At 33.9% G+C, this 26,600-nt stretch overlaps 2 protein-coding genes across 7 annotated transcripts; one reads left to right on the top strand and one right to left on the bottom strand.

Annotated features, from left to right (window-relative positions):
- The first annotated feature begins 341 nt into the window (after positions 1 to 341).
- On the top strand, positions 342 to 18,911 carry LOC124305216 (NPC intracellular cholesterol transporter 1). 5 transcript variants are annotated; one of them, XM_046764393.1, is made up of 20 exons: positions 342 to 712; positions 1,996 to 2,347; positions 2,660 to 2,952; positions 4,004 to 4,193; positions 5,726 to 5,857; positions 7,390 to 7,509; positions 7,590 to 7,807; positions 7,950 to 8,251; positions 8,706 to 8,903; positions 8,998 to 9,199; positions 9,377 to 9,674; positions 9,808 to 9,935; positions 10,033 to 10,284; positions 10,395 to 10,558; positions 10,655 to 10,764; positions 11,409 to 11,980; positions 12,365 to 12,553; positions 12,691 to 12,778; positions 15,080 to 15,171; positions 18,490 to 18,632. In XM_046764393.1, the coding sequence occupies exons 1-20, from the start codon at positions 659 to 661 to the stop codon at positions 18,493 to 18,495; spliced, it is 3,960 nt and encodes a 1,319-aa protein (XP_046620349.1). In that variant the 5' UTR covers positions 342 to 658; the 3' UTR covers positions 18,496 to 18,632. The 5 variants fall into 5 exon arrangements, with proteins under 5 accessions (XP_046620349.1, XP_046620343.1, XP_046620366.1 ...); XM_046764387.1 differs by having other exon boundaries at positions 15,080 to 15,246; positions 18,490 to 18,626; XM_046764410.1 differs by lacking the exon at positions 15,080 to 15,171 and having other exon boundaries at positions 11,409 to 11,686; positions 18,490 to 18,911.
- Positions 18,912 to 20,126: 1,215 nt separating this feature from the next.
- LOC124305269 (sarcoplasmic calcium-binding protein 1) lies at positions 20,127 to 25,782 on the bottom strand. 2 transcript variants are annotated; one of them, XM_046764489.1, is made up of 6 exons: positions 25,258 to 25,781; positions 25,100 to 25,172; positions 24,807 to 24,982; positions 23,579 to 23,708; positions 23,159 to 23,262; positions 20,127 to 22,021 (listed from the first exon to the last, which is right to left on the bottom strand). In XM_046764489.1, the coding sequence occupies exons 2-6, from the start codon at positions 25,149 to 25,151 to the stop codon at positions 21,893 to 21,895; spliced, it is 591 nt and encodes a 196-aa protein (XP_046620445.1). In that variant the 5' UTR covers positions 25,152 to 25,172; positions 25,258 to 25,781; the 3' UTR covers positions 20,127 to 21,892. The 2 variants fall into 2 exon arrangements, with proteins under 2 accessions (XP_046620445.1, XP_046620456.1); XM_046764500.1 differs by having other exon boundaries at positions 24,816 to 24,982; positions 25,100 to 25,782.
- Between the last annotated feature and the right edge of the window lie 818 nt (positions 25,783 to 26,600).

Genomic DNA, 26,600 nt, shown 5'->3' with positions numbered 1-26,600 from the left:
ACCGCAATGTTCCCATTGCACTTCCGCGGACGGCTGGATATTTCCAATTAGCAATTGTCAATTAAATATAGTAAATTTTTCATGGCCAAGCTGGAACAAAAAACATCTGAGATGGACTTAGATATAATTATTTTTAAATGTCATTGCAAACAGATGTTTCATGGCATAGTATAATATATTGCAAAAATCACGAGCACAGCATGTCATGATTCATGCATTAAGCGGCAGTAGAATCGTGGTAGAGCGATCCTGATTGGACGAATGACGAACGGTCGATGAGTTGATTCGACCCCCCGACCCTCGTTCGAGGAAGGTTCGAGTCTCGATTGATTCATTTTAGTTCACTCGTGTTTTCCGTGCGTAGCGAGCGTTGTCGCGACGACTCGCGTGAAACATTAGCGCCTAGTGGATATATTTTTACGCACTGATCGTTACTGACGTGCGTAGGATTGTGTTGTACAGTGATTAAGTATTTAAAAAAATTGATATATGTCAAAGACATTTAACACGTACCAAAGTATATACATACGTTCGTGTTCTTATTATTGTAAGCCCGGAGCTGGCAATTATTAGTAAATGCTAGATTGGCAAGTAGTGAAATAGAAGAAGTCGGAGTGGACTTTCGTCGTCAAGCGCTTGGGCTTTGACAGGTGCAAAAATGTTCGATAAAACCTCGGCGTTTCTTTTTGCATTTGCCGGATTGCTGGTTGTGGTACGTAACAAATATTTGGTTACTTAAAGTAACGTATGCACATACACACGCACACATGTATATAATATATTTATTGTTTTATCACACCACACCCATAACGATGAAGAAAAGGCGCTAACGGTCGGATATTTTTCTTTGTGCGTGACGTCATATCACCTCATCGTCTTAAACGCTTATTGATGATCATTGACGAGGTTATTAAATCTAATTGCCTTCTCTGCATTGTCCATTAAAGACTTCAGACCGTTGAATTAGCTTCGGTACATCATAACCCTGTATATTGCGCTAACAAATCCTGCATCCGTATCAACTGTCTTATGACATTGTATGATTATAATATGGCGTCAATTTCCAATTAATATGACATGCTTCGCATACAAGAAATTCGTGATAGATAAATACGCCGTTGATACGATTCCCGATAACTCTATCTGAGTGTACATTATAAATGCGTACCTACGATGGTCTAAAAATGACTCGTCGAATCCGTAGATTATTTGATTAGTCACTTTTCACAAGTTCAACGTCAGTAAGATCGTATCAAATTTCGCCAATGAGCCGAAGCAGCAACTTTGTAATTAGGAATATGCCCTGGCAATTTATCAAAGCTTTGGCGACTACATTATATATTACTTGTTTTCTCGACTTCGCACGATTATAGGTATATGCATAAGTTGATTGTGCATACATTATCGTAACAAAAAAACATGACAGAGAGTAAATAGAGTCCCCCTATAGAGTAACTAGTAAGCCGTTCGGAAGATTTTCATTCCAAGGTAATCTCAGGAATGCTCGTAAGGTTTCAGTTGACTTTAAGAACTGGTTTTCGAATGCGAACAGACGTGTATATATATAACTATTGCGACCTTGATTTTTTTTTTTTTTTTATATTTCAAGCGAAAATGCATGGATTTTGACCTTTGCTTGGCTTCTAATGTACTCTGGATGTGGAAAGTTTTATTTCCACAGTTATATCATAATATTTAATTAACGTATCAAACTTGGTTTTTCTCGATAGTCGTTATCATATTCTGACACAATAACGTGTCGTAACTTTCGTTCTAATATCATTCTAATAGGATAGTGAAATTGTATCACTATATGAGATGTTGACTCCTTACCAAAGCATTTATGTACCGAAATAATATTCGATGCGTATAATCAACTATTTTGCAGAAACATGATACTTTGAACATATCCCTATTGCAAATTCGAAAAATCTTTCAATTGTCGTCTGAATCAAAAGGCTTGAACACATGTATGTATATTCTTTTTTTTAAAAGGTATCTAGCACTGATGATGGACACTGCATATGGTATGATGAGTGTTATAAGGGCCCAAGAGGTATGCTGAATTGCCTATATACAGGAGAAGCGAAACCATTGAATAAGACTGGACAGGAGCTTCTATCCACATGGTGTTCGCACCTTATAAACAATACAGAAAATGGTACAACGACCTGCTGTAGTCCGCAGCAATTGACGACCCTGAATACCCAAGTAAATCAGGGCGCTATCTTGTTGCAAAGATGTCCGAGCTGTCTCAATAATTGGGTTAAACACATATGTGAATTTACATGCAGCCCGTTTCAGAGTAAATTTATTGATGTCACGAGCACCAATGTAACAGCTGATAGTAAGTTAAATTACGACTGAGTAATACCATTATCAAATGAAGACTGATCGGTCGATCATAATGATTTCTCTGTGTTGGGCTTTTGATGTTGAATGTAGAGCAATTGACAAACTTTTCATCACATGCGATAAATGTTGGATTTTTTTTTTTTTATTACATACAAATTTCTCGAATTTTAAGATGATGAACCATATATCCAGCATGAAACAACCTTTCTTTTAATCTTTAGTTTCTGGGGTAAAGTTCTTGTAGGCTCGTGTAATTTGAGAATTCGGTTCAATTATTAATATACTCATTATGTGTCATTTATAGATAAAACCTACGTTAATGAAATAGATGTCTACATAAGTGATCGTTATATAAATAGTGCTTTCAATTCGTGCAAGGGAGTATCGTATCCCAGCACAGGTGAACTAGTATTTGACATTATGTGTCTTCCGTGGGGAGCGAGCAAATGTACGCCCAAGAGGTGGTTTGACTTTATGGGAGATGCTGGTGACGACGGTTATGCACCATTCCAAATCATGTACATTAATACCGACGTACCACAGCATGGATTTGATCCACTAAATATCTCTACCACACCCTGTAGTAAACCATTAAAGGTATGAAGTTTATTGTTTACTTTGTAAAATTTTATAGGTGGTTTAAGGCTGGCACACATAGCTGTATCTTATACTCAAGATTATTTTAAACCATGTGCAGAGGTAATTTGAATGTAAAAAAAGTCAAAAAACTGATATTTTTTTGCAAATGTTTAATTTCTTTCTATTATATTGCGGAGATATCAGTACTTTTCGCTATTTGGAGCTGCGTACGTATACATGTTTCAAATTTCTAGGCAAACTCCCACATTAACCCCGTTTACATTGATGAAGATACGTTTTAATGCGTCTGTGAATTACAGAATTCGAAATTGCAGACTGTATAATATTTCCCTCCTTTTTAACAGCCTATTTCTGGAAAATAGGCCAAGGAGATTACTCACAATTTACGGCTAGCTTCATCAGATATGAGTAGCTTGAATCACAAGATTTTTTCAATATTTGGCATAAGAAGTAGGGAAATTTGTACTTCATAGTTTCGCCGTGATCTTGATTGTTATATTCAGATATTATCAAGACGATTATAAATCCATGAAGTGCATTTGAAAAAAAAAAAATAATGTCTCATTGCAAAAGATTACAGTTTAGAATGTTAATATAACAAAACTGAGTGGATGATATTAAAGATTTGAGAATAGCAAGAAAATGTAATTTAATATTTTTAATGACAAAATTTATGCAAATGCTTAATTTTTCTTTCCTTTGCCATAATGTAAACGTCTGATACTTGCAGGAGTGTAAATGTTTATTATATATTTGTTACATTATCGTTATAAAATAATACCTCATAAATTTCTTAAATATGTGGATGTAGCCACGTGAACTTAATGCCACCCTCATTGATTCAAAGAATTATCTTTACAAGATTCTTTGATATTCACAAATTGCAGATTATTAAAGTACTACTGTTTGTATTAATTGCGACCTAGTTACTCAAACGTACACTTACGCATTGCAATACATTTTTCCATTCATAAATAAATATGTATTTTTTAAACAAATGAATGGTATAGTGCACAATTTCTTACACAATTTTGAAACTCTATCATAGGGTGAGAAATATGCATGTGGTTGCGTTGATTGTGAACAAAGCTGCCCTGCTCCACCACTACCGCCGCTACCTCAACCTTTTTCATTGCTACACTATGATGGCTATGCAGTTATTATGATGATCACATTCATCCTTGGAACGATCGTGTTTGCCTCTATTGTTGCATGTTTTGGCAACAGAATCCAGATCGGTGAGTGAAAATTATGAATTCTTAAAGAAAGTGCTCATACCAAACTGTAAATACACAAAACATAATTCATTATGATACAATTTAGTTTATAGAATTTGACGGTAGGTAAATAGACCAACATTTTATTACTCTGTTTGCAGTTGACTATTATCCACTTAACTTTTTTGCATCAGAAATGTTTGATTCTCAAAATAAATTGATAAAAAAGTTTCATTCTTATCTGAAAAAACTTTTATTAAGTATTAATACTTTCTGACTCAGCACCATTACACGTTAAGTACGATTCTTATTAATTCCATAAACTTACAGTAAGCTGAAATAATAAGTTTTTCTACCGAAATAATATTAATTTATCCCTTGGTTAAATTAATGTACAAATATGTTTCATAAATACAAAGGCAACTTTGAAAGCTCTATTGCAAAGAAACTTGTGTTGTGACTGCTATGTTATGACATATGACATGTCCTACAATTGGCCTTGGATCGGCTATATATTTAGCTAATCTGTAATTGACTACTTTGACGACTATATCCATTGAGATTGCCAACATTAGGTTCTGTCGCCTGCCTTGGCAAAATAAATTTTCTTCAGCGATTAATTACGTATTCTGAGTATTATTGCAGCCCGCTCAATTCTATGAACATTATATACTCTATAATTTCGCTAAATGTTCTTTTATTAATAATGCACCAACTGTAGCGCATATCTGCAAAATTTACGTGGTGTTTTTTATGATTACACGAAACAAAAATGGTACATGGTCAGTTCTGCTCGCACAATATAAACGTTCTGCATATGAAATAGATTTATAAGATTCGATTTTCCATCTTCCATTTTTTCACATTCAGTAATTGACTACTGAATGGCAAACGTCAGCATGAAATTACAGTGGCCTAACAATAACTAAAACAATCGTGTGCATACTTTTCTATGGTGATCAAAGTTACATTTTCACCCATAATAAAATCGTAAATTTTTTTCCTTTGGTTGTGGGCTCGCAACTTTCACTTATACATATATATTTCATGACCATGACCATTAGAAACGGCAAACATTATTGGAGTTCATACTTCCTTTTCATAATTAATTTCAGGCATATTGATAATCCAAATGTGACATTATTAGTATATGCCACCTATCCTCAAAGCAAGAATAAAATTTACGCCATAATCTGACTAAGTTAGCTGACTTTTTTGTTTAAAGTTTGGTTGCTTGGGTGTCTTTTTTGAAATTTTGAAACCAACTCAATATGGATTTCCATTTCGGACTGAACGGTATACTTTTCAACTAAAATGAATTTCTGTAAAGACACAAATGAACTTTCTCTTTGATTTTATAAAATGATCTGCTATTTCAAAACTCATATACCTAGACACGGATGTCTAGAACTATTTGTCTGAAGTCAATTGAAATACTTTCTGTTGATTCTTGGCCTCTCACTGTAGAGAAAACCGTAAGGTTCAGCAGGAATGATAAATCTAGCAATCAAAGGTCAGCCACTGATCTTTATATGTATGCGTTACGCGTATAGTGGCACGAGGAGAAGAAGTCGGAAGACAGGTTGGTAGACGCCTAGCTGCTGGGCTACACCACACAGGAGATGGTGCTCGCATTGCTCTTGCAGCTGACCAAGAAGACAGTCCACTGCAATCTAAACGTTCCAGTACGTTTCCCAACAGTTCTGCTCAAGCTACACTGCTAACATGACTTCTATTTTGTTGCTTGTTGTCTCGTTGTTGCACCATTACCGCCATATCTTTGAATTCTTGAATTGTCTTGATTCATTTTTAAGATAGATTTCCTTCATATTATCACATTTAGCGACTGCATTAAAATTCTCGTCTTAACAATTCATTCACCGTTGGCAACAGGACAATCAAATTCAGTGACAAATCTTCATGCAGTACATATATCAGCAAGAACATCATCGTAGGGTATTACAAAAAAATGTTATAGAGGTATTCAAACGAAATGCATGAATAATTTATAATCCGCGATAATTATTTTGACGATAATTGAACACACTCTGCATTGTACTATGAGTCAACTTGGAACCACACAACATTCATGCAAGTGTTGTTATTGAACTTAATCCTCTGAACAGCATGATTTCGACTTCATTAATCATATACAATATTTGACGAATTGTGTATATCGTGGCATCCATCTGTTACGTTATATATACCTCTGACACTTAGATTTATTTCTTTTACAAACCCACTTACGGCAGTTTAATCAAGATGTCAAAAAAACTTCTCATTTGCAAAACTGATCTGGGAATGTTGATTGCAACAGAGCAAAAAAGTTTCCTCAAACCTGTTATTCTGGATATATTAAGCGTGAGATGGCATCACATTGTGAAATATTTATGATGTCCTTGGGTCTAAATTTTTCCAAAATAAAATATCATTAAAATATGGTACCGGTAGATGTCTTGTTTTTACCTTATAAGGTATTCACAAGGCGTACATTCAATGCTTCTTATGGTTGGTGTGTCGAAGATCTTCAAAACCTTTATTGTAACTAATGTATTTGTCTTGTCTACTTGGATATCGAATTATAAGAATAAAGGTTTCCAAAATGTTTCCAAGCAGTCATATTACGTGAAACGAAAAGTTTTGTTTCGTTGTTAATTATAAAGAAACCTCAATAATGTTGATTATACAGAAACTAGGGGACTTGGATTTTATTCAAACTCAGAATTTTGGTTGTCTCAGTAAAGCAATAGTTAGAATTGGCTGCAAATTGAATTAGGCTCATTAAATAAACATGTAGTGTAAATTATTATTTGCATCTTCGTTATCAATGTAGTGGAATCTTAAGATTTTTTAAAAATAAATTAGTCACATAATACTAACTCTTTCACAATTAGCACACGCATCAGCTTGTGTTCAACAAATGTATTCCAATGTATTATTCTTGTCGTTTACACAGAAAATCCAGCATATTGCTTTTTGTATTTAACATAACTAAGTTTTTGTCATGTAATATTAGTACGCAAGGCACCTGGGTCTTGAATTTATGTTGTGTAGAATTTGTATTGTCTGCTTTATTCCGTTACAGATCACCGCACCGCACTTACAGCTTCGCATAAAATTCGTTGTCTATATATAGTGATATAGATCCAAGCTATCTATGCTTTTACATTATAACCGTTGGTACTATACGCTAAAGGAACCTATTGAATTTTAACAGGTGTCGTTTCGACGGACGATTTAGCCAACATATTCAAAGATGGTCAGTCCAGTTTTATTGAACGGCTCGGTGCAGGAACTGATAAATTTCTACAAGATTTTTTTCGCTACTGGGGCACAGGTAATCCTATTTGTTGCACGGTACAATATTTGTAGTTTTTCAATGTAACAAAAAATTTAATTTGCACTTGTTTTTTTCAGTTTGCGCTTCTAATCCATGGACAGTTTTGTTGTTTGGATTTCTGTCCATTATTATATTAGGAATAGGTATTACTGATATTCAAATCACCAAAGATCCGGTTGAGTTATGGGCATCACCGTACTCTCAATCTCGTATTGAAAAAGACTATTTTGACAGTCACTTTGAACCATTCTATAGAACTGAACAAATCATCATCTCAGCTGTTGGACTACCCAATGTAAGTTGATGGAAAAAGAATTTCTTTGTTACTATTTGAAGTATAACCAAAATGACTCATAGTAAGCCAACTATTATGGAATATTTCACATTTTTATTTTACAAAGCAATCACTTATATTAAAGTTATTTATTTTATTGCAGATCATTCATAATACTTCGGAAGGCGTCATAACTTTTGGTCCTGTCTTTAATAGAACCTTTTTATTGATGGTACGGGAACTGCAAGAAGAAATAAAGAAAATTACGACAGTCAACAATTATACTTTAGCTGAAATCTGCTTTGCACCTCTCACTGCTTGGTACACTGGTGCTCCAAAAGTCGAAAATTGTGCTATCCAAAGTATTTGGGGTTACTGGCAAGACGATATAGAGACTTTCGACGATGTAACTGAAGTTGGTGGTTTTAATGAGACTTACTTGGACCACTTCAGAAAATGTACTCGGTAAGTTACCACTCTATTCCTTGACACAGAAACTATAAATTGAACGGTGACTCGTCAGTTTAAGTCGTTAGCCCTGACCATGAAATACCTGTTCATCCCCATCCAGTGATGATGATAATGATAGTAAAAAATAATAATTTTTTTTGTTGTTATTATTACTCTTTATTGTAATATAAGTTTATTCTTCTTCATTTAACGTAACAAGATAAAACATGGATCAACTTTTGTAAGCCAAACTTGAATTTTTGAACAATGAATCGTAGGCTTATTTTCAACATAGCAGATAACTGTTGATAGAGTGTCATATAAACTATTAACTTCTCAAAGTTAGTTGTGACAGGTGAAAATATTATTCTGGTTTTATAAGACTGCGAGTAGTTTTGAATTCAAACTGACAAGGTATGCAGAAAAAAAAACATTACCTTTTTAAGCCTGAATGTTTTTTTTTTTCCAGGAGTCCCTATAGTGCGTCCTGCTTTGCACAATACAAAGGTCCCATAGAGCCAGCAATTGCAGTTGGAGGCTTTTTAAACTCAAACAGGAGTTCCGAAAATAAAGCTTATGAAAAAGCTACAGCTATCATCATCACTATTCTTGTTAATAATCATCATAATAAAACACAAATTGAACCAGCTAAGGAATGGGAAGAAAGGTAAACAATAATATTTTTTCACTACAAATTTTTCGTAATCTTTCTTCAGCTTCGGTTTATAAATATTCTGTTTTTATCGATGAATTCTCCCAAGTTTCATTGCATTCATGAAAAACTGGACTGCTACTAAGAAACCAGAGTACATGGATGTTGCATTCACATCGGAGAGGTCTATTGAAGATGAACTTGATCGAGAGACCAAGTCAGATGTTCTTACAATTCTCGTATCTTACCTGATCATGTTTGGTTACATCGCAGTTGCTCTTGGTCAAATAAGAAGTTGCCGTACTCTGTTGGTAAGAGAAAATTGTTTCCTCTGATTACAAACAATGTTAGTTTAATTGAAGATCACAATGAATTTGGACATTTATTTGAAATGGACAGCAATTGATTCTGTAAAAACATCTAATTTATTGGCATAACGATATTAATGTAGTGATATATATTAAAGGAAATAATTTTGTTTTTCAAAGATGGATTCCAAAATTACTCTTGGCCTTGGAGGAGTTTTAATCGTCCTGGCCTCTGTGGTGTGTTCTATTGGGATATTTGGATTCATCGGAGTACCAGCGACTCTGATTATCATTGAAGTTATTCCATTTCTTGTACTCGCTGTTGGAGTGGACAACATATTTATCATGGTTCAAACACATCAACGAGAGGGTAGACGACCTGACGAATCTATTGCTGAACACATTGGTCGTACTCTTGGTCAAGTAGGGCCTAGCATGTTGTTAACAAGCGTATCTGAAAGCTGTTGTTTTTTCCTGGGTATGTCCATCAATTATACATTCTTACTAAAAATAGTGATTTACACCATTTACTGGCTGAATTTTCAAACATATGTTTAATTCATTAAATTTTTTATGCAGATATTTCGTAAATTTTACTGTATTCTTATTAGGTGGATTATCTGACATGCCTGCTGTCCGAGCTTTCGCATTGTATGCTGGAATGGCATTGCTAATTGATTTCCTTCTGCAAATCACTTGTTTTGTTAGTTTATTGGCATTGGATACCATCAGGCAAACGGTAAATATATGTGCAAAGTTTTAAACCGACCATGCGAAGTGAATCTTTTTCATATTGATGAATCATATGACATATTTAATACGCTCTTTTTCCACAGAATAACCGATTAGACGTGCTCTGTTGCATTCGGACTAAAAAGGATGACAGAGAAGTTATAGATAGTCTTTTATACAGGTTATTTAAATTTGGTTACGTTCCTTTCCTGATGAAAAAATGGGTACGCGCAGCAGTTATGATTATTTTCTTCGGTTCGCTTTGTACGAGCATTGCAGTGGTTCCTCACATCGAAATTGGTCTCGATCAAGAGCTCTCAATGCCTGAAGACAGTTTTGTCCTTAAATACTTTAACGTGAGTAATAATATTTTGTTACAAAAATATTTTCAGTAGAAAATTGAACCTCAATACAAAAACAAAACATTTCATCGAGTAACTAATTGAACTGTTTTTTTTTTTTCTAGTTCTTGAACAAATACTTATCGATTGGGCCACCAGTTTACTTTGTGGTAAAAGGTGAGCTCAATTACTCTGATTTCACAATGCAGAACCGGATATGTGGTGGCCATTTTTGCAACTCAGATTCTTTGATAACTCAAATATTTGTCGCATCCAAGCAAACAAACAGGTGAGACATTGTGATTTGTTGAACGATTATCAGGCCGATTTGTATTATTATGTTGAATGTCAAAAACTTTTTGTGAGGGTTGCCTTTTTTTTACAGAACGTATATAGGTAAACAGGCATCTTCATGGTTGGATGATTATGTCGACTGGTCAGGAATTGATGGGTGTTGCAAACAATTCAAAAACAACTCCTTTTGTCCAAACCATGGTAATAGACTTGATATTAACTAGATACAACCAAGTTTTGAAATTTGAGAATGTAGTACGCATAATTAAGTTGTATATGTGTGACGGTCTTGTGCATGAAATTTCATCGAAGATCACATTGCTAGTTTGTAGTAATCTCTTATTTGTTCACACCAATTTATTATGTCTACAACACTCTTATCGATAACATAATTTTTTTTTCTGGAAAAGTTATGAATTAGCAAATTCAATTAGTTTGATTCAACTGTTGCTTTGAGATTATCGATCATTTGACTTTAGACTCAACGGTTCTTCTGTTCGTGTTTTCATGATAACCGATACTATCTGCATTGAATTTTAAACTGGATTTCAAACCGTATTATTATTCACAAGTCAGATACCAAGAACAGATATTGAATTGAGGATTGATTAACATATTATTGTAAAGGTCACAGTATTCTGTTTTAGATCACAGATACAGTTTGAACTCTTGGTTAAATTTAAAATTCTAATATACTTTTTGGCTTTGTCCAAGGAAGTATCAGAAGAACTATCAACATATTGTTTGTCACGAGGCATTATTTTCATCAGCACCTGAAACTTTGTATTAGAAACCAGTCAATAGGACGTGAAAGAAAGTAAAGAAAATTTTGTATATTTTTTCAGGCTTCTTGTGTAAATCCTGCAATATTAATTTTACCAACTATAAAAGGCCTGATAAAGAAAGCTTCGACACTTTCCTGCCCTACTTTCTGGACGATAATCCAGACCAGCAATGTGCAAAGGGGGGTCATGCAGCATATGCGCAAGGTGTCAAACTAAGCAATAATATGGAGCACACGGTTAAGGCGTCTTATTTCATGGCTTATCATTCCGTTTTGAAATCATCAGCTGATTACTACAAAGCACTAGAAGCTGCTAGAGAAATATCAGCCAACTTAACAGTAATGATTAATGCTAATATCACTCATGACGGAAACGACCCGGTAGAAGTCTTTCCATACAGTGTATTTTACGTCTTTTACGAACAGTATTTGACAATGTGGCCTGATACACTGAAAAGTTTAGGTATTTCGTTATTGGCAATATTTTTGGTAACTTTCCTCTTGATGGGGCTTGATATTTCTTCATCATTGGTGGTGGTTATTACCATTACTATGATACTTGTGAACATTGGCGGATTAATGTATTGGTGGCACATTACTCTTAATGCTGTATCTCTCGTCAACCTTGTTATGGTAAGTCAATTTCTTCAACTGATTTGACTTTGTCTTTAGTTCAATCTACTGTTTGTCAAAAACACCAAAAAACAAAAAAACGTAATACAACATCAGCACATTTTTTCTTCCCAAGCCTATTAAATCCGCAAAAATATTTTCTCAGTTTTTCGAAAGGTCCACAACATATTTTGGTATACTGCGATATTTTTCAACTGGAAATAATTTAATCTACAGAATAGATCAGTGTTTAAAATATACCTGCCATATCTCTTATAACGGGAAAAAATGCAATTAAATAATTATGGAATAATATACCGCAATTTATTTAATTTTGATCCTAGTACTCACAAATCATTTCTAGTTCAACAACGTGGAGTAATTATTCACTTTCTCATTTTTCAGGCTGTTGGAATAGCTGTGGAATTTTGTAGCCACCTCGTACATTCATTCTCTGTATCTGTAGAAGAAACAAGAATTGAACGCGCTGCTGATGCATTGACTCATATGGGTAGCTCCGTTTTTAGTGGCATTACACTCACGAAATTTGGTGGAATAGTTGTTCTCGCTTTTGCCAAAAGTCAAATCTTTCAGGTAATATGTGACATTAAGAATATCGCATTGCTAGATGCAGAGTAATGAAGGCGTTGGTTTTTACACTCACATTAAAAAATGATCCTAAACTTTCATTATATTCATGCTTAAGTTAATGTATATTGTATTTATTTCAGGTATTTTACTTCAGAATGTACCTGGGAATTGTCCTATTTGGTGCTGCACATGGATTAATCTTCTTACCAGTGCTGCTCAGTTATATAGGTATGAATAACTTCTGAACATCATTAGTTGATCGTTGCATTAATCAATAATTACAGCTGATAAATGGCTCTACCAACAGACCAACATAATGAATCTCTCATCACTTGATTTGATACAATTTTCTGCTTACGTATTTTTGACAAAGGTCTTATAACATCAACAAAGTTTTTGGAACACTAAGCTGAATTTGGTGTTCTAATTGCTGTAGATTTTGGTGGCTTATTGTTATTCATCTATGCCACAGCCACGTTACGTTATTATACTCTTGCACGTATTGGCCGCGCCGTGTTTATCAGCTGACTGTATTGTACTGCATGAGTTCTCGGGAATAAATTATGCATGGTTTGAGATATGGACGATTGTGTATTGAGAATATGTTTTGGGTGAACTTATATTTTTGGGCATATGGGCAAAATGGCTTGGATATTATATTACTTTTAAGCTGTTGAAGCAAAATTACACATTTTTATATTGTAGGTAGGAAAACTTCTATAATAAATTGAAATACTTCGTGTATAAAATTTTCTACAATTATAAACGAAGATAAGTTCGTACTCAGCTAATGTGAAAAGAAGCAAATTAATAGAAAAATCGTATAATGCATTTAAATCTCTAAAGATTTGTGAAATGAATCAATCATATCGATTGAAAATGTTTTAAATTAACTAATCTATAAATCATTCAACACCATTATCAAATTACTAATACAGGCACGTTTGACTGAAATTTGCAGTAATACTTACAGCTTGCTATTAAATTCATTTTAAATGTTATTTGTCTTGTTGCTATTCGTTTACATAAGTGTATAATGAATTAATTTTTAACGTAATATCAATACGCGACAATTTGCTGACAGAAGACCACTGCCTATTAATTTTTTCTAACTACTATCCGTGATATTCATTGTTTTTGTTCTGAGATTCACTATTTTTGAGTACAGATTCAGCAAAAATTCGTTAGGCACCTCGAAGGGTCTGTCTCTTCTTGAAATTAGGAAGTAAAATGTCACGCTTGTTATTTTATTGCTTTGTATTGCATTGAGATATTGATAGTATCACATAATTCCGAGACAACTCGTTGGGGTATAATATCACAATGTCTGAAAACTTCTGTACAGTGTTCACCTGACAGGTAATTGGGAAAACAAAAGTCACTTTAAATTACGTACCTAGACTCAAAGGTCAATTTGTTTTCTGATTTTCATGCTTCAATCAGTATCATATAAAAAATTTATTATAGAGAGGTTAGATAATACTAATAGCAATAATAATAACAATAACACTATTATTTAAACACCTTGACATAAAGCTTATAATTAATTTAAAAAATGCTTACTATCACATCTATTAAATAATGCCTAATACCCACACAGCATAGTTTCGAATACATATAATATATAGTATATGAAGCTTCGTATCCCTAAGTATATACTTTACGTGAGAATACATTACCGACATATGCTGACATATACAGCAAAACTTCCCAATAGCGGATACCTTCGGGACTGAAAATATTGTCCGTTACTGAGGAGTGTCCATTATTGAGAACGACATTGACATGTACATTGTGCTGCTGTAGATTTTTAGACTGTCCGTTGTAAAGAGAAATCCGTTATTGGAAGGTTTTCGATACGAGAAGTTTCTCTGTATGTTATGACATATCCATAAAATAAATAGACATTCAGTATATTGTCTTTAAGAAATATTCAGAAAAAATTACTTTCTAGGTTTCCCATTCGCAGTATGTACATTAATGTTGATTCATATCCATATACATACGAATCAACTTAACAACTCAAAGTATACGGATCTTAAGTAAAGTGCGTTGTGTGGATTTAGACTTATTAGAAGAGTGTTTGTACAGTTTGCTTGGATTTCCTGGTTTGCTCCATGAATATATTGATAAATTAGGTTGTTGAGTATAGTAAGCATTTCAAGTATTTTTATCTAGTGGTCTAGAGAACAATCACCAAATCAAACATAAAATCAAACGTACGTGTTAGCTACTGAACTTTCGACAGGTTCCATTGCTGCAAGATAAGCAATTTGAATAGTCTTAAATGTCCAATTTAAATTCATTTCCGATAAATAATATTTTAATTTGTAATTGAACTTCAAAGTATATTCTAAAGTTTTTGTTTTATACTGCTGAACGTGATGGGTAAACGAGCCAGGCTTTTTATTTAATTTTTAATACCTATAGCTTGAAGTTGATGTGGACCGTACTAGCTAAGTTAGGATAATTAGATATGTCTAGAATTTAGTACATTTGGATTGGCATCATGGCTGCTGGTGGTTCTAGGCTCACCCATGAATCGAGAGAAGTTGGCCAATCACAAGAGAACAATGCAAGGAAACTTGGACGCTGTGCAAGAAACATCTTTGAATCATCGAGTAAGCAAACCCATTTCTCCCCGCACACCTATCACAACTTCATCTACTTTTCGAATGCTCAATTGGGAATAATAGGTATGCAGCCCGTACAGATTCTGTAATTCTTTCCTTGTGTTAAAAGATGGGCAAAATTATAATTTTCTAGGAGCTATGTCGTACCTCTATTATAAATTTTTATCTTACTATCGGCAACGTGATCTACCCACTTAAGCTACACATTTTTTTTTTTTATCTTCTCACCACCACATAATTTATCTGAAATATTTGGGTCTCATCATTCAGTCCTATGATGGAAAGTAATTATACAACTTCTTTTCAATTCGTAAGGCTTCAAATATGTGTTACATAGTGTGTCTATAAGCTATCATTGTGTTACTAGAAAATGTGATTAATTTTCTGTTGTGTTGCAAATTCAGGCTTGAAATGCGTGGTGAATAAACAAAGTATAAGGTATTAATAGACTGTCCAGAGTAGTTAAATGATATTGTGTAAATTTGTAAAAAGTATTCGCATTGCACATTTCTAGTGCAAGTGTGAAAAATGGTCCATTAGAGAAACGGTGTGAATTCTATGCGAACGGTATTCAATAGCTCGTCTTTCAATTTTAGCAAGGGTTGAGTAAAATTCTTTCAGCAATCCATTAACAGAGATCTTTACTAAATTTGGATAAAAACTTACCACACAGTCGATGTTATCACTAAAAACTCATGAATCTCAAAATCCATTCTACAATTTGTACTGTATAATACTAATATGCTAGAAAAAACCAAAGTCTTCTGTTATAACAACTTAGGCATGCGGAATGTCTTAAACGCTCTTTGAAGAAAATTTGCAAAACATTCCTTGTGCATGATTTACTTCGTATATATATTATTTTCTAACACACCTAGTATTACAGATTACAATTGTAATACGGATCTTCAAATTTCTTACTTCTTAGCAATGAAATCGATATTCGTTCATTTTTTACCAAATTCTGATGTTTTTTTAATAACTTTGGGGAATAGTTTTCAATTTCATGTATCTGCCTTAAAATCGACTGTGTCAAATGATATCCAGTATGGAACCTTACACACCATCGGCCTTTGATTTTCCAATTATCTTATTACCTAAGTTTTTGCTTCGTCAATATTTCGTCTGAGCTAATATTATATCATATGTTTTCAAATATTAGCTTAGGTTCTCTTGTGATTTGTTAACTTTAGTTATACTGAACATTGGGTGGTAACAGTCAATTTGAATACAGTATCACTTTCGTTGTCATAATATTTTAGTTTTATAACATTCATTTCTTTTACTGTACTATTTATTGTTAGGTCAATTGTATGATAGCTAATTCGTTTTGAATTAATTTGCACATCCGTACTAGTTTCACCTAATTCTTCTTCCAATTATAATTCGTGCTTTATATACGTTTGATACTGAGTGTACAAAAATAAGTATCATCAACTTGTTTTCCGTTCGAAATCTATTTATATTCAGTCGAATCTATTTCAAGTAGTTCTTCGCTTATCTAATCAAATTTAAAAAACATTGGAACAAGTACATGTTAATTATTTGATCATTCTATTTCAATCGCTCGTAACTAAATGTATTGAACAGGATGAAATAAATCTTTCATTACTTACAAATGATTTACAGTGAAACTTCCCAATAGCGGACACCTTCGGGACTATAATACTGTCCTTCATTGACGAGTGTGTGCTATTCAGAACAATATTAACGTGTAAATTGTGCTGCTGGATATTTTTAGACTGTCCGTTGTAAAGAGGTTTTCATTATTGGAAGGTGTTCGTTAAGAGAAGTTTCACTGTATTAGCATCAGTGTTAATAATTGATCATCCCAACATCGTAATTGCAGCAATTTGCAAATGGAATGGCCAAAGTGGCAACTACATCGCATGTTGATTATATCTACATATGTGTCTACTGTCTAATAATTATTTTAGTATTATAGTATAAATACTATTTGAGTTACCTACATCCTTCATCTATTGATTACTAGTCACAAGTGCGTCTGACACAGCCAATTTTACCTTGAGGCCGTATAATCGGCTGTCTCTCACTGGAGAGTTTGATGGCCAGTATTCGATAAAGACCTTGCATACACATTGCATGATCAATCAGTATGTTCAAATAAACATTTGTTTGTCATTTGTTTTCACGCTTTAGCAACAATACGTATGCTTATGTTATGTATTCGGTTCATCCATACATATATAACTGACAATGAGACATAGATTTTTTTCTATTTCTGCAATCTTTTATCTTGCTATGCAGACTAGGTGCTATTCCGAGTTATTTGAATTATAAACATTTCAGTAGCTTGTACCCAAGTCTAGATATGTTTTGCTTATTCCTGTAACGAATTAAATTACTGATACTCTAAATTGGTAAACATATGAGCTTGTTTTATTTTTTAGTAAGAATTTCTTAAATCATTTTTTTTTTTTTGGAAAGCTTTAGTCATTTTCTATCTTGAGAGATATAGTTGGTAATAACTTTGAACATAAATTGTACGCCAGTAATTACTGGAGATATCCTCATAAATATTCGTAAGGGAGATAATTTGTGTTTCGGCTCATTAAGTATAGTTTGAATTTCAGTGTTATATCATTTATTTAATCTGCCTAAAGTTTCAGCTCAGAAGCGACTGAAAACATGATTGTGAAAACAAATGGTCAAAATAATTGTGCTGCATACTAACAAGTTACAAAATATTATTTCTTAGAAGTGATGTATGAAGCATCAGGAGGACATGCAATCAAAGTTCAATTCACTATCATTCAATATAGTATATATGCATACTAAATCTTCAGCATTAAAATTAACATATAATCATTGCACGTATGACGAATGTTACTAAACTGTGCAGCTGGTGAACATTGTACAGGCATTGAATATAACTAATATTCAATAAGATTAACCACAGCGACTTGAATTCGAGTAACATGGTATTGTATCTGCCGATGTCAGTGAGTTATTTAAGGCAAGAGTTCATTTATATAATCAAAGTATAAGCTAATTGAAAATATTTCAGTACAGAGAATTGCGTTATATGCCATCGGCTTTATTAATTTTACTCTCTGAATTTCTCCATTAATAATTTATTCGATGAATGTGAATTATCATGTCGGGCATATTTGTGTTCCTATTTCAGTTTTGAATCGAATTTATATATTGTTCTGTGCTTAGTTGAAAATTTCATCGATAAATGAAAACTCTTTTAACCAGGCATTTAACATACGAACACGTACATTTTTCTCTGCCATTGCCTATACAACAGAAGCCATGGATTTAATTTGAAATCCATTTCAGGCGTGATGTCGCGCCGGGGCCAAAGGGGAATATATCAACGTGGAAGAGCGTATCACCGAGACTTCCGAAATCAATCGATTAACAACCCCACAACGCCCCTTCTCGGGAATATCAACCCCGATCACCCAGCCTCTTCCTACTCCAGTGTGAGTGCCGCACATGCCACACAACCGCAAATAAATTTTTAAGACGACAAACGTATGGATAAACTATCACTTTATGAGTTAACTTGATTCTCAGTTACAAATGTTCAGCCCTGTAATTTCTAAAGCTAGTGCAAATTCAATACTTACCAGCACTAAGTCAATATTATCTTTTTTTGCGCTGATGCAGAGTCTATGAATAACCACACATTTTTATTATTATATACGGGGCTTTCTCCGTCAGAACGTACGGCAATAAAAATTTGAATTTTTGATTCCTTAAACATTTTTATGAGTGATTACACCTAATGAGAGGAGCTTTCACGATTTTTTTCGATATAAGTTCTTGAATATGAATTTTTGAAATTTTTTTTTCCGAAAATTCACAACTTCTTGAGAAATTGACCAGAGATATTTTTTTGTTGAAAATTTTTGTTTCTTAACTATACTTTGAGAAATCAAAATACAAAAAAACATGATTATTATTAATTGCGGTATGATTTTTACATTTAAAGCTCAAACCTTACGATGTGGAGAGGTTGGATATTTCTGTTTTTTTGGACATATGCTCATAAAAAACATTTTTTTTTCACAAATTATGCTGTCGAATTTATCGTGGAGTCACATCTCATTCTATATATATATAGTTTCTGTATCTGTAAATCAGACAGGAAGATTTCGTTAAATATTGACTGCCTCTGGATCTTGATCCCTTAATTTTACTATTTCAGGACTAGGGATTATTTTTTACAAAATTTTCGTGACTTGAATGCTAACACTATTAAATAATTTGCCCATATTGCGATGTTGTTTCCTACTAAGAAGGCATACAATTCGTGGAAAAGTCAGATTTCTTTGTACTTAAATCTAAACTGATGTGAATGTTTGCTATCGTACCTAAAGCTAATTTTTATTGCCGTAATTGTGACGAAGAAAGCCCCATATAATACATCATGCAGAGTCTGAATCCATTACTAAGCTTACCCTACATAAAAAATCCGAAAGAGACTGTCGTATCCAACAGAGATCCGACAGTCTGTATCAGATTTTTTATGTAGAGTACCCAAGTGAGATACAATTGAACAAGAAGTTACAATTCCATGCCACCAGCAATCCGATCAACTAGTTGTATGAAATTTTTTTACCACATGAGTCTTGTGATCTTTATTCTGATTTACAAAATTCAAATATCCTAATAAATTTCCGAAATTTCACATTATGAGCTCTCGACGGTTCATAAATAGAGTTCGTATTGGATAATATTTGGCGCAGTGTACTAAAATTTACGAGTTATAAAGTCATTGGTGTAATGAGGCACAAAATTTGTTTATGTCGAAAAAGAACCAATGATGTTTAATATGTTTACTCGGCTTAGTGAACCTGCTGAATCACGTGAGTTATAGGTACATTGAATTGTAACAAATATCTCGATGACAATTAGAATCCCAAATACTAATATAAACTATTAAAGGAGAAATGTTTTTCACAAAGGTAATACTTTTTATACTAACAACATGACAGTAAGTTGAATATTTAATAAGCTGAAGGATGAAAGTAGCATGAGTAATGTTCCGAAACTCTGAACGAAAGTGATAGGAAATGTGGAATAGAAAATTCTTCGTCCATAACACGAAGTTCTAGCATTTATAATTGTTCTACAGGTTTTAAAAGCCTGGCTTGAATGGTTATTTCAAACGTAGCCGAATTCTGGCAGAAAGTAGTTCATTTTTATGCATTCGTGTCGATGAGCGTTTCCTAGGTTCAACCTGAAATTATTTTTCACAATCGTTTGAGTCTTCTACATATCAAACAACACCAGAAAAGCGATACACATTTCTGAGGACAATAGGTTTAGTAAATGTTGGAAATCATTGTTGGGTGCTAGCATAATGAGGTGATTAATCATAGATAGTTGAATTGGGAAAAAATAGAATCAAAAGTGCATTGTTTCTCACATTGTCATGTTCTATGAGGGAACGATTGAAAACTGAACTATTGGGTGTAAAATATCTGGGTGTAAGTTTAATAGTGAATTTTTTCATATGCTTACATCAGTGTTCGTCAATGTATGCTCTAAACTGAATGTTTATCGGCAATTCTTATCTGTTGCACCATTTGTGGTAATTTTTCGAATTGCATAACTTAATATGTGGTGTTCAGAACGATTGTATGAAACGATAATAGTAAATTTGAACTTAAAATAATTACGAGTCATCAGTATGATTAGTTTTATTGAATAATATTTAACGTCACAACTGTAACACATTGATTTATTAAATTATCAGAAGTACCTTCGTATTTCTAAGGTTTCGCCTAGAAATAAATGTTTGAAAAGAAACTATAAAATTCTAATACTTAAGAGCGTGACATTTTTTAAAAAACTGTTATTTATTAGTCATGTTTATTACTTTATTTTTCGTATTACCCTACTTTGTATCCCGCAAATAGGTATTATAACTTTGTTCATTTATGGCTGTACATTTTTATTCACATGTGGAATAAAAATTTTACTACTATTGTATTATAAGTATAGTGTTTACAGACTGTCGATTGGAATAAACAATATTTCTTCGAATAATTGAATTCTCTTTGAATAATCATCTACATAGTTTCGAAAAAACCGGTAATCCTTGCTGTAGAAGCCGATAACATTATGTCAAATCTACACAAAGTTACACAGCATATTTTTGACTAATTCAAATACATTTCGCAACATAGAAATTGACGAATCTAATTGAACAATTAGTCAGGGTATATCATTCGCCGTAGCTGAAGTTCATAGTAAACTGCACACTCTGTTTTCGGAATGGGAACTTCATGAATGGATCTGGGTTCCAAAGCGTGATCTAACAGTACTTTATCATCAGTGTGGTGCTGACATCAGATATAAACGATCTGCGGAAGTCGTTACAGGATCGGGTTTTTTCGGTAAGGTTGAAAATAAGACCAAATATGCTATAAGTGAGCTTATACGAGTAATGAAAATTGAATTCATGTATTTAAAAGTCAGAATATGAAAGTAATTATATAATAAAATAGAATATCTTAGCTAATTGTTTACAATAATGATGTTGTATTAATAATGTAAATAATAATTACGTTTCTCAGAGTTATTACGTTCATTTATCTTTACGCATCTGTATAATGTAAACGCTTCAGGTTCTTCGCGCGTAAAATGGTAATAACTCTCGTCACATATGTCTTTTCTGTTCACCTTATTAGATTCGAGATCTTATCTCATTTGACCGCAGAATAAATAATTAACATAACTCGTGCAGGGGTCCAAATAGATAAACGGCAGGGGAATTTTCGTCGGGATTACCCAGGAACTGCGCGTACAATTCTTGGTATCGTGCCAGTGTTAAACCGCCACGTCTTCTGTCGTCATCCTGCAAAGAAATAGTGCATCTCTTAAACTGAAGAAACCTATTTGCAAAGATCAATTTAACGCGCTGAACATCTCCTTGGAAAAAGTACGCGCGTAGGAAATTTTTAAAATACCGAGGATAAGTCTTCGCGTTATTTTATCCAATTGGATTTTTATCCGGAAGAAGCTGAGATTTTGAAATCGAAAAGAATTGTTAGATATTACTTTTTATGTTATTTAGTTGAAACTTGAAAAATATTTGACCGTTGCAGAGCAGTGACTTCCTTGTGAATTAAAAAAACTGTCTTCGAAATATATCTGCGTATAATTCGGATTTTGCATTCTTTGGATAAAATAAATTCTCCGTATGAGGTGCAGATCACTTTATAATTATTTCACGACGTTACAGTATGTGACTTATATGTTGCTCTATGTCTGAAACCCTTCGAGAAAATTCACCCGTGACTGTAATGAAGGAGTTGTATATAAATGTAAGACCAATTGTTTCCGTGACGATGTTGTTTCGAATAAAAATATTATCTATAAACAAGCAGTGTTTGATTATATGCGTAACTGACGTGGTAAATGATCCGGTGACTATTGCAATTCTCACAGATGATAGATCGTGATATTTGTTCTGCTTCGGGCACTTGGCAAAGCTTCAATCTATTGTTCGAATTCTCAGCCAAGACGTAATGGTACCAGAAACCTAGAATACCCCACATCTCATTCCATATTTTTTCATTTTCGAACAAACTCACTCAAAATTTCGCGTAGCATTGGTTTGATTTACGTGTAACGTTAATCGTCCGTCAGTGTTAATACTGTCGTAGCTCCGAGGCAGTTGCCCAGTAAACCAACACAAATTGAGCATGACAAAAACGGAATTAAAACAAATCAAACGGAATTGAAAAGAATCGGCACACAGGTCTCTTGATTCTATTCAATTTGTTTTAATTCGTGGCAATTTCGTTTTTGACTAACACAATTCATTTCAATTCGTTTTGGTTTACTGGGTGAATAATGAGATATTTTCAAATTCAAATTTGGGTTTGCATTGCGGTTATTACTACACGACTTATTGAGAATAAACTTGCTCTGAGATTACTTATTCAAATCAATTATATTTTCGATAAAATATGAATAAAAAATTCCATACGTTAAGTAGACTTTGATAAGCATCGTCAAGAGCGTCGATGTTGTCAACTGGAATTCTCATAACACAATTATAACGAAATTCGTCGGCAGCGATAACTCCGTCGTCTGAAAGAAGAAGAAGAACGTTCATTCTCATTTTTAGACTTGTACGTGTACAGAATCGATGTAATAAGTGAAAAATAAAATACATCAAGAAGGCGTGACGCGCAGTTCTCGGGTGTCGAATCTATTGCTAGTAGTTTTCTACGAAGCCTACTATCTCACTTATTTTTAGTTACTGCAGTTTATAATATATTCGTGAGTCAGCTCGTACTGTGGACGAACCGGTAAAAATGTTTTCACTCCCAAACCTCAGATATAATAAATTATTCAATACATCGGGAGGTGAAACCCTCATTTTTGCATATTGCCCTACTCTTACCGTTTAAATCGACCAGCTTGAAATGACTGTCTATGAACATTTTCATCGCTTGAGGGAAATCACGATAAGGTCTTCCCATGCAGCTTCTTTGGACCGCGACTTTGAATTCTTCTGTCGTTACTACTCCATCCTGATGAAATTAAAAATTAAAACAGTAACACATTCTCACTGCATTTATATTGACTACTGTCTGCTTTCAGGATAAATGGCTTTCTAAATTTGACCTGATGGATCAGGATTCACTAGGCTCGTGTGTAAACGGCATTGTGCCAAGAAAACATCGATGGAAAAAATAAATAACTTCGAAACATATTCGATTTTGCAATTATGTCATATTGTTTTGAATTATATACATACTTATGTCTGTGTATAAATTCACCGGTAGATAAATATGCAATTTAAAACACCTTACTTGTATTTGTACAGGTATAAATAATCCAACAAAATTACCATTTTTGTCCATCAAACAAAATTCATGACTATTGACAAATATAGTAAGAACATCCATATGCTAAGAACATTCATATAAATTCACACTTGGGCTACGTGTACATATGAGGGAATATCACTGGTAAATTATTAAATTGGATAATTTATAGAAATCATAAGAAATATGGATTCTGAACGAAACTGCATAGTTTTAACCGGAGTCATCGTAACGACCATAGTCGTGAGAATTTTGCTATCTCCCCTCTGAATTAGAAATCTGTTACCACTCGTACGTATACAAAATTTTTCTTATCAACCGGATTTCATGCTGCTGGAAAGGGCTCTAGTTTCACCAGACAAACGACAATTGAATATTTTCACACGTAATCGATTAATATTAAGTTAGATTTACGTGAATTGACAGAGTTAAAGTGATGAATATTTGTGAAATACATACAAGAATTACCGAATTTGTTTTGGAAAATAGATTTCTGAATTTCTAAATTTCTGAATAGCTCGAGACAGTGGTTCGTTAATTTTCAAAGTTATTACTACAGTTTGAGAGCAATCGAGTGATCATGATTTTACAGAATGGAATAAAATTTCTTGCAAATTTATATTGTTCTCCGTATCATAAGAATTACGAATAGGTATAGTTATCAAAAACTTACTACAGGTGACACATGGATATAAAAATTTTATGTTACCATTATACGTATATGATAGTTACAACTTACGTTACCAATTACAGAACGACAGAAAGACAGCAACGTGCTTAAAATTCATGTCGATGACTTACAAATTCTACCTTATTGAAATCCGCAAGTTCAGCGATTTCTTCCCACAGCGAAAGCATGACGTGAAGATTTTCTTGATAGTGATTATAGTTGAAATCACCTTTACCCTCGACAAGGGTCATTTTTAGAGCCATACACTCGAAATCATGCTGATCCAGCACCCCGTTGTTATCTATGTCTGATTGCGGAATAAATCTTGTTAAATACGACGTGTTAATACTCTTCCTCAATTCCGTAGTACGGAAATGTACGGCTACGATTATTGTTTCTCGTGTAATGTAAAAATTGTACTAACCGTAAAGGAACTTTACTATGAAGCTGACTCGATTATCCCAACTGTATGCCATATTTTATTCGATAATGAAACGCTGTAATTTTTCTCAAAGAATGCGACTAGTTATTCAACAAACAAATATATATTATAAATTCAATGCCGTTACTATTTGTACAAATCCGTGAATTTTCGAATCCAAAATATCTTTCGGGAATTAAGGTATAAATCTGCGAGCAACGTTCGTCACACCGAATTCATGAATACTGAACACAATCTGAGACCGCAGCTGGATGGTCTAAGTTTAGATATGCTTGAATATCGGTAGCGGTACTTGAAATTGGCGACGAGGGATACTGTGAGGAAAAGTTAGACGTAGCCTCTGCACAGGTGGTGGATGATGGGTGGAATCGTAGCCGTTTTGTCTGGTTGTAAATTACCGATTACGTTCAACTTGTAGTTACGCGGTTGAGATCGGCTGTAAAGGCTTTTCACGCCGCGCCGATTGTCTGATCAATATTTCTTCTAACATTTATATCAAATGCGAACGAGACGTCTTAACAAGACCCAAAGACGCACGTATATGTCTGTCCGCACCGCGGTTCCGGGTTAATTTATAGATACCTACATTCGTACGAATTACCGTCACATTTGAACGGTACAGGCAATTGCATATGCGGAAAATTATAGGGGTTTCATGCAGTGCGTGACATAACGCGTGTAAGTGTAGGTATGTGTGGAAACATGTACGACATGCGCGTAACAGTTTTGTGATAACGCCGCAACGATAGTACGGTTTTATAGATGGTTGCTAAAGCGAAGAACGAGTTGATTGATCGATTCGATAATTTAGTTCACTAATTCGTGTCCGCGTACCAATTGACTAATTGCCTGCTACCGGTCATCGCGAAGGCGTTACACTGCTACACACCAAACTGTCTGTGGCCGGCTTTAAATAAACTTATTCTACATTCTATGTATATACTCTCGGCTTAATAAGCCGGTCGCCCATGCAAGATGTATACAGCTATTGTTAGGCGTATCTAACAATAAGTATATGAGCATATTACCACAACTATACCCGTGTAAGCCAAAACAAGTTGACCGGTTCAATGATGTTTAAATATGTTTGATTGAAACAGATTGCAATAAGAGTCGAATTCAATGTACAGGCAGGCAATAATAAGATGGGAAAGAGGCTTCAATCGGTCACTATATTATGTGGCTGCCGATCGAACTATTATTTATTCAGTCGCTCACAATCAGATGCGATATTAAAATAATTGCAATAATGCTAAACTGTTTGATATTTGCAAATCTGTAAGTTTCGTACAATACGGTCGTTCCGACGATCTTGAAGATAGGCCGAATGTTGAGCGAGCTTTACTTAATTCACGTGGCGTTGATTCGATTGAAATATTGCGCTTTACAGTAGATGTACCCGTAGCCTGGATTGTCTTAAACTAATCACTCATGGAATTGAATATTTCCATACCGCTCGAACGATGCGGGACATGAAATACTC

The sequence above is a fragment of the Neodiprion virginianus genome, chromosome 1, assembly GCF_021901495.1.
Source record: "Neodiprion virginianus isolate iyNeoVirg1 chromosome 1, iyNeoVirg1.1, whole genome shotgun sequence".
Lineage (NCBI taxonomy): Eukaryota > Metazoa > Arthropoda > Insecta > Hymenoptera > Diprionidae > Neodiprion > Neodiprion virginianus.
Note: the sequence above shows the minus strand (reverse complement) of the source record. Positions and strands in the feature narration are given on the sequence as shown.